This window comes from Equus asinus, chromosome 10, assembly GCF_041296235.1.
Source record: "Equus asinus isolate D_3611 breed Donkey chromosome 10, EquAss-T2T_v2, whole genome shotgun sequence".
Classification (NCBI taxonomy): Eukaryota; Metazoa; Chordata; class Mammalia; order Perissodactyla; family Equidae; genus Equus; species Equus asinus.
Genome location: NC_091799.1, coordinates 38,698,986 through 38,708,783, shown reverse-complemented (window position 1 = coordinate 38,708,783; position 9,798 = coordinate 38,698,986). Strand labels below are relative to the sequence as shown.

General features: G+C 36.8%; 1 protein-coding gene across 1 annotated transcript; it reads left to right on the top strand.

Moving 5' to 3' along the window:
• The first annotated feature begins 1,077 nt into the window (after positions 1–1,077).
• LOC106830472 (olfactory receptor 13C8) lies at positions 1,078–2,040 on the top strand. The gene has a single exon (XM_014840042.1). It carries the CDS (start codon positions 1,078–1,080, stop codon positions 2,038–2,040), a length of 963 nt encoding a protein of 320 aa, XP_014695528.1.
• Positions 2,041–9,798: the final 7,758 nt, after the last annotated feature.

Here is a 9,798-nt window from a genome sequence, read left to right as displayed (position 1 = left end):
TTTGTAGTGTCTTTCCAATATGGAAGCTCCCCTACTTTTCTTTTATAAAATTAACTGTGCAAGTTGTGTATTTCTATTCTTCAATATAAATTTTAGAATGAGCACTCATATTCATTTTTAAAAAGCACGATAAAATTTTGAATGGATTTAATTAAATATATAGACTTATTTTTGGGAGAAATAGCAGCCTTATATTTTTATCCCACCTATTAACATGTTGTACTTTTTCAGTTACTCATACTGTTATGCTATGTATTAGAATTTTTAAATGATTTCTGTAAAGATCTTGTGCATGCCCTATTTTGTTTTAATTTGATTTTAAAAGCAATCAAAATATTTATATAGGCTCTTACCAGTATAGTGGGCTTACTGGGCCTAGTGAATAAGTCAGTCCTGCAGTCATGGGTCAAGAATTCACATATATATACAATTCTGTTAGGTAATATAAATGTTTGAAATTAAGGAAGAATAACATGTTAATTAACAACTAATATTCATATCCAGTGAAAGGCAGATAAGAGAGAGAGGAGGGTACTCTGGGAGAATGGAGAACATGCTTCAAATTCAATGGGTCATGTGTAACTGAGCTCCATGATGGAAATGGGTCCAGTGTTTTCAAATATTATCATTTATTTGATGACTAGCTGAAAGTATAGGTTTTTATCCCATTTCCCCTACTTTTAAAATGTTGACCTCTAGTTCAAATTTGAAATATGGTGCAGGTGTCTCTGCCAAACAAAGCCTATCTTTCTGCTTCCTCCAGGCTGTGGGCCACTGATTTGCAGTCACTATGTTAAGAGGCAGAACTAGTACGTATGGTAGTAAACTGGTTTAGGATCCAAATGTCCTATGATCAAATAACTTTTCTCTTAACCGTGAGAAAATTAGGTTAGTATTCCCCGTCTAGTGGCCTGGATCTACAGTAAAAAGTTTGTCTCGGAATTATATGGTTGCATCCAAATAGAGAAATACAATAACACAGAATATGATTCTTAACAAGGAGCTCTTGAGACACTGTATTAACAAATTTCTGTTCTATCATCCACAGAGTGCTGCTAGAGAAAGGTCATATGTAATATGGAGAGGACCAATGATTCCATGTTGACAGAATTTGTCCTAGTTGGTCTTTCTGCCCATCCAAAGCTCCAGACAGTTTTATTTTTGCTAGTTTTGTGGATGTATCTGATGATCCTGCTGGGAAATGGAGTCCTCATCTCAGTAAGCATCTATGATTCTCACTTGCACACCCCAATGTATTTCTTCCTCTGTAATCTTTCCTTCCTGGACATTTGCTACACAAGTTCCTCTGTCCCACTAATTCTGGACAGCTTTTTGACAGGAAGCAAAAGGATTTCCTTCTCTGCCTGCATGATACAAATGTTTCTCTCCTTTGCCATGGGGGTCACAGAGTGTGTGCTTCTAGGCATGATGGCACTGGACCGCTATGTGGCTATCTGCTATCCACTGAGATACCCTGTCATCATGAACAAAGGTGCCTATGTGCCCATGGCAGTTGCATCCTGGGTTTCTGGGTTTGTGGACTCAGTGGTGCAGACAGCTCTTGCAATGCAATTACCGTTCTGTGCCAATAATGTCATTAACCACTTTGTCTGTGAAATTCTGGCTGTACTAAAACTGGCCTGTGCTGATATTTCAATCAATGTGATCAGTATGGCAGGCTCAACGCTGATTCTCCTGGTTATTCCATTACTGGTAGTTTCCATCTCTTACATTTTTATTATTGCTACTATTCTGAGGATTCCTTCAACTGAAGGAAAACGTAAGGCCTTCTCCACCTGTTCAGCCCACTTGACAGTGGTGATTATATTCTATGGAACCATCTTCTTCATGTACGCAAAGCCCAAGTCTAAAAGCTCTGTTGGTCCAGATAATGAAGACATTGTTGAGGCCCTCATCTCCCTCTTCTATGGAGTGATGATTCCCATGCTCAATCCTCTCATCTATAGTCTGAGGAACAGGGATGTGAAGACTGCTGTGAAGAACATGCTGGGTAGCAAAAACTTCTCTGATGGAATATGAATACTGATTTACACCACATGACAGTATTCAAAGCTACAACAGACACAAAATTCAAGTGGAGAAAATCACCATGTGAAAAAACATCGACCACATGTTATTCAAAACTATATGATAAAAATATGCAATATGAATACTGATTTTCACTATGTGACTCAGTATTCAAGGCTACTGCAGACACAATTCAAACTCAGAAAACAATTGTGTGAAAACAAATTGATCACGTGTCATTCAAAGCTATATACAGAAGGATTTTTGTTGCATTTGTTACTATTAGGTTTTGTCCTAACTGCAGAAATAAAACATGCTTGTGGTTTTCAAAAAAAATACTATTATGGAAATGTAAATGATGAAAATCTCTTAGGAACTCCCAGCAAAACATAGTTACTCTTTAAACCTTTAGAAAATAATAAAGACAAAAGGTGTTCTAAATAGCACTTTGTAACCTAAAATAAGTATACAATTAATCATTCAAAGTGATTATTTATCAGCACATAACGTATTTTGTATTCATTTTTAATTTGTTCATTTATTTACTGTTTGTGTCCACCACACATATAAGTCCTCTGAGAGTAGGAACTTCTCTATTTCCCTACAACATCCCAAAGTCCTAGAATATAATGTTAAACATAATAAATGCTCAATAAATATGTTTTGAATAAATAAATGAACTACTGCATTTATAAAAGCAGTAACATATATCTGAGGCAAAAATGTTATTCAAAAAGAGACTTGATTCAATGTAACATTTTCTAAATAAACTTAGATTGGCATTTTGTCATGTGTGCTCCCTTAATAAAGCACTACCTTTTCTATTTTACATTATGTGTATTATATTGTAGAGGAATAGGTTTTAGTTACCAGGTACCATAACTTTTTTGGGATTTGGTACATAATGAAACTAAGATAGCTGAAAAAGTCCCTTAGTAACACACGCTAAGTTTTAACCTAATAAAATAGAGGTGACATGGTAGCAGAGAATTCCTGTTAGACTTAGAGATCAGGTTGTACTGAAGACTTCTTACCTTCTCTGTATTGGACCATAAAGCTCCCAATCAGTAGGACAACTACACGGATTTGGTGACTGACAAAAATTGCAATAAGAGGATAAGAAGTGGCAAAAGAGAAAAAGTCAAGTTGTTCAATGAACTGAGGAGCTACAGGGTTTGAGTGTTGGGTGATAGGACAAAGATGGCACAAAACTGAGATAATCTCTATCATCTCAAAAGTGCAGCTATGTGGAGCAGTGTCAACGTGAGGAATAGAAGCCCCATTTCCATTGAAAGAATTGAGATAGATATCTCAATACAGGAAAGCACTCCTTTTTTCTAACCCTTTCCTGAGTCCATGAAAGTTGAAATATAGAACACAAATCTAAAGTAAAGGACTATAGCTACCTCCAAATTGTAAAAATAAACCCATAATATCTTCCTTTCTTTTCAACAGGTGATTATTGTTTCTTCATAAGACTAAGTAAGTTATTCCATGCATAGTGCTAAATAGTCCCTAAAACATCCTAAATATTTATTAACATTGGCTGGTTTTTTAATTAAGAGTTCTGGGTATACTTTAATAGGTCATAATGCTTTGAGTAGGCACAAGATTTTCATCCTCACTTGTCTTTTGGTGAAGAAGATTGGCCCAAAGCTAATATCTGTTGTCAGTTTTCCTCTCTTGTTCGAGGAAGATTGTCACTGAGCTAGCATCTGTGCCAATCTTCCTGTTTTGTGTATGTGGGATGAAACCACAGTATGGCCTGATGAGTAGTGTGTAGGTCTCTGGCAAAGATCTGAACTGGCAACCTCCAGGCTGCTGAAGTGGAACCCATGATGCCACTGGGCCAGCCCCTCTTCCTTACTTTGTATGGAGAAGTTTGATGCTATCAAAATATTGTTTCTCAGCTTCAAATCCATTTTTCTATGCTCTGCTTTGTGAGTTAGGACTGGGACACTGACTTTCCTAGCAGGACTTTGTTAAATTCTTCCAAAAGAGTTGGTAGAAAGAGAAAGGAAGGTTAAAGGAAGATAGGTGCCTTGAGCCTCCCTATTTGCTTCTTGTTCCTGTCAGCATCTCCCCAGCTATGGTTCTTCACCATGACAATGGCTGATCCTTAGCTGCTTCCAGTATTGATTGCAGTTTTTACGTCTTCTTTTCTATAACCCAGAACCAGCAGCCTACCAGTACCACCGCCTCAGAGGTTTGAATCTGTCACTCAGCTTTCACTTCTGGTAAATGAATAGACCTGTCAAATTTTTACTCTGTCTTGAGGTATCTTTAAAAGCAATGAAATATGCAATTCTCTACTTGAGAAATGTAGTGACTGAGATAGAGCATAAGACTAGTTTTGGTCAGACTATTATTTTCATACACAAGTAAATAACAGAAGGTCCTTAGCAAGACATTTGTATTTCTTCTGCAGTTGATTTCTTGTGCTTGAATCTTAGATTACGAAAATCTCTTTAGTATACTGTAAAATGATGTAATAATAATCATATGATCCTATGAAAGGAAAACATTCAGTAGCTTACCAAACTCTGAAATACATGTGAGAAGGGACAGACGTAGGACCTTGAGAGAAAAAAACATAAGTATAACTCTTTTCTTTCACCAGTGCATACCTAGCACCCACCTAAGTTCTCTATCAGCACATAGTGTGCTATTTCTATAGACTTATTGAATTAATGCATAAGTAAATAAATAAGTGAATGAAAAAATCTTCAGGAGGCTACATATAGTTTCAAAGATAATTTATCAATATCGTATTATTGGACCCTCACAATAACTCTTCAAGGAGCTAATATTTCCCCAACTTCACAAACAGAAAATCTATTCCAGAAACATAGAAATATCTGAAGTTGCAACCAGTATGTGGGAAGTCTTTGATTTGAATCAAACAATTAAAAAGCTTAACAACCCAACTATTATGGAATACATATTCCTCTAAAGCACATATAGAACATGTGCAAACATTGATACTTTGTTAGGCTAAAAGAAAAAAGAACAAATGGTAAAGAAATTATATTAGACAGTACAAATTATCTCAGTTAAATTAAAAGTAATTAATTAATTAAAAATCTCCATAACCTGAGGTAACTAAGTCACACTTCTAAATAACTAACAAGTAGCAGTGATATTCAAAACATGTAGCAACTTCTATGGCAGGTGCTCCAATAAATCAGAAGGAATGCCTGCCATAAACAATCAATGCAGCCATAGTAATGTACTCCAGCTAAATTTCAGCTTTCCTTATAGATCAGAGAAAAAGTTTCAACCAAAAATTAAAACCATACCTGAGCTCGTAGTCATTGGTACAGTTGTACTGTTTGTTTGTAGTCAGTGTTCATTCTGATTGGTTGGTAACTGTGCTATAGTCTTTGTAAATTATTTTCAAAACCAGCCCCACTAAGAAATGAAATCTAATTGAATACTGCAAATCAAAATTTACTGGATACAGGAAAAACAGTTTTTTGAGAGAAATGTTCATACTTAAATTCTTTGGGCGTCTTGGCTTCTTAAGGAAGAGAGAAGGAAAGAAACAAAAAGAAAAGGAAGGTGATAATAAGGAGCTAGCTAGAGAAGCTAAATGCAAAGCCAACATGCAAGGCATTGTGCTATATATTCACATCTAATTATTTCTTACTAAATCTTCTAAAGAATCTTAAAAGGTATATCTCCTTGCTCTCAATTTATAGATGAAGAGACTAAGACTAACAGAAGTTAAAATCATACAGGTCCTAAGTGAGAAAGCTAGTTTTTAAACCATGGTCTTTTCTATAAAGACATTATTTCCTCTATTGCCTCCTAGTCAGGAGGGAAATATCCTGAAGTCCAGTTGCACCTGAATCAGGAAAATTAATCCAAAATATTAGAGAGTAAGAGAGTTAAGATACTCCAGCTGGATTTAACCTCAGAATTTCTCCAGAGCTGTTAAAAGGCTACATAGGTGAATTCAGGGAACTATGAGGATCAAACCCTCAATGATCACGGGAAAGGCCACGAACAAGGGTGGATACTAGTTTGACTTGGTCTTGAGCCCAGTATTGCATCATCCTCCTGCGAAACTCATTGATGTCCCTGAACTTGCAGGTAACAGACATTAATCACCAGGAAATGAGTATTTTAATAAAAAAGAAAATTGCTGAATAAACCTAGGGTCATGGGTTTTCAGTGTGTTGCACTTTGGAGAAGATGAATTTTTAGGGTGAGAGAATTTTTAGTTTATCAAGGGAAGCAGAAAACATGAGTGGTTAGGAGACAATGCAAAGTCAAACTGTTTAGATTGAAATCACACCTCCACATCTACTCTACTAATCTATAGCCTATGCAAGGAAATTAACTTCTCCAAACCTCAGTTTCTCATCTGTGGCGAGGATTGAATGTATCAGTTCATTCATCCACATTGTACAGCACTCTAGAGAAAGGGTGTTAGTTTGAAAAACCAAAGATCCCAAGGAAAAGGGAGAATTTAACTATAAGCATGTTTACTTGTGGTGATGGTGGATTGCCAGGTTGATGGCATCTAGCCAGTATAAGAAGATGAAAGTTTAAACACTAATCATGGACATTTCAATTGATTCTGTAGATGATTTTATTTTTGATGCAAACATTAGAGGTAATCTCTTTACATTATATGAGAAAAGCAGAGAAACTTAGTAAATGCACCCCACTTTTTTAGGCAAGAAAGAAGTAGAATCACTAAAAGGAGAGGCACATAGGCACCCAAGAGGTAGAAAGAGAGGCATGGCTATGGAGAGTAGCCAAGATCACAAAGGGAGAATATCAAGAAACATAAAAGGGAAAATCCTAACTCCATGAAAGAAATTGGAGATATAGACCTTGGCAATATGAGAGGTATTAATGTGGTGAAGAGGGACCGTGACCCAGTTCACTGGGAAACAGCTCTTGTAGGGCAGGATGGGAGGCACCAGTAGTAAATCCAAAGTTGTCATAAGATCAGTAGGACCACAAATAAAGATAAAACAGCAATAATTTTACTGAGCCCAGACAGGAAATTCTTACAAATGTCTCTGAACATGCATGAGGTTTCCAGAGAAATGGGAAAAGAAAGGCAGAGCCCTCTTGCCTGTTGCAGATTAATTAAAAATGAAGAAACCACTTCAGTGACTAATGTCTTCCGTAGCTCAGGAGAGGGAACACATGAAATATCACTTAATGTTGCAGACGATTTTAATACTCATAAAAACCTGAAGAGATGCACGATTTTATACAATAAGGAATGTGAAGTCCAAAAAGTTACGCAAATTGCCTAGGTCACACAGCTAGGAAGTGTCACACTGGGGACTGGAGCTCTAAATAGACTCCAAAATTTATATACTTTCCATCACCTCATCATATATCTCAATTAATTGACTGCTAAAAGACCTTACTATACATTTCTTTAGCAAATGGACAGAGGAGAATTTTCAGCTCTATATGACCTCTATCCATGAAAACAAAGTGGTTCCAAAGAGGCCAGTAAACCTAGGAAGACATCAACGTTTTCCACTTCGTATCTGTTAATCGCCTCTCACAGGAAGATGAAAAAACAATCTGAGATTTACACAGAGCAGGGAGCTACATCTCAGAGGACATCATTAAAAGTTGACTGACATACTTCTCTCTGATATTAAGGTACAACTAGGTTACATAGTAATGGGAGCCCATGTACTTGAAACAAGCTAGAGTCAAGCTTGTTAAAGTAAACTTGCAACTTTAGCAACAAGACTTTTCCCTCCACAAGTTTTCTGGAGGGAATATGGAGCAATTCCTAGGAGATTCATTTCTCTTCCTTGGTTGCAAATAATAGGAAAGAAAAGAGTATTTGAGATTATCATGTAGAAAATTCTAAGACTGGAATTATTTTATTCTGTGGAAAGAAAGCACTGCTCTATGCACTGCCATCACCCATCATTCATAAAATGCAATCCGACAGGGTAATGAAGACAGTCTAATGAAAACATTGAGTAGCAAGTCAGAGAGGATAAACTGGTGGGAAAGGGAATATGATAGTACAGGCATTTTGTTTGGTCTCATAGAATTAAAGAGATTTGCACAGTCCTCACCCCTACATATTGCTTTAGACCCAGTTTGTTTTACTCAAGTACATTCACTGCATAGCACTGAAGACATTTGTGTTTGTGACTCCGAGAAGACTTGAAATCATGCATATAGTCCATTTTCATCCTGGGAAATTAATTGAAGATCCGTATAATTAATGTAGTGATTTTAGAAAATAATTATGCTTGTTTAGAAATAGAATGACAGAACTTTTGAAGCGGAGAGTTCTTTTTTCTCCAATATTCATATAAACCCAGGACAACCATGAGTCAGGAAGTATAAAGGAGAATCCTGAGTAGGAGTCGTCCTATGTAGAGTAGGATTTAATAAGTATTAAAATTTTGTTCTAACTCTGAATTTACATAATCTACAATGATTTTTAAATATAGCACCAGTGCTCAACTCAGGGCCAATAGGATGACAAATGAAAAGTAAACAAAGAATGGTAACTAAATAATCATACCAATCAGCACACTTTTGTAACAGGACTTTTCATCACACTGAGGCAGAATCACTGTGGAATGGTCATGATGACTCTCAAAGAGCAACATGTTCTACTAGGGTTCTTTTGGGGGATACAGATAAACAATTTATCCAGCTGCATCTAGATATGTGAGCATCTATTATGGAAAATTTAATATGTGGATGCCCAACTTTTCTGACAGTGGCTATATGATCAGAGATCCACGAGATGATCCATTGCGAGTATATTTGTACTGAATATAACACAAATGTGAGTAAGGGCACTAGGGTTGATCAAACCGCTTTATCTTTTGTTGGGGATTTTTCATGATTGCTCAAATTTGCAATATAATTTTAGAGAGCTCATATTCAAAAGTCGCAAATAACTATGTCATGTTTCACATTATCTAGCAGTCATCACAACTAAAAAAATTATCAGAATCTGTCCCTTTGGTATCTGGTAGCATTGGACACAGGCATCTGCAATGAGAAGGGACTTGGGCCATGCTGACCTGACAACTCCTGCGTTCCTGTCATACCCTGCTCTTCACTCACCCCCACTCCATACAAAGCTCCAGGAAAAGTAAAATGCGGTATCTTATCCCTGGCTGCAAATGAAACACCCAATGATGAGCATGGGAATGACAACCCTGACCCTTGAATGTAAAGTATGGGCTTTGCTTCTTGGAAATATTTTCCACTTTCTTTTTTAGGAAACTGTGCTGCACGTGAAATAGAGTACACGTAGTCAGAGTGAAGCATCTTCACTCATCTTAAGGCAAACTTTACTCTCCAGAAGGTAGTCCTCACAAGACATCAAGTTGTATCCATTTCTCAGTTTAGCATAAATGTGAAACTGGGCCCTTATAAGGGATGATATTCAAAAAAATTTTGACAAATAAACCATAGACAAGAACAAATCAGAACAGAAACCCAGCTGGAATGACATTTAGGCTCTAAGGGGAGCAGTGGTTTGATCTGAATCACAATGTAAGAAGATTCCCCACACTACTGTCCAAAGAATATATTGAAGGACAAGAAGAGAGAAGCTGAGAGACGAGTCAGGAAGCTAGTGCAGAAATGTGATCTCCCATGACTTGATCTTTCAGGGCGAGCATTACTCATCTCTGTGTCTCCCATGGCTTTTTGGTCTGCCAAAGTGTGGTGGAGTTTAATTGACTTGAATACACTTATCAAGCAAAAGGCGTCTTCCCTAGTTTAGACAGAATTATCTTAAATGAC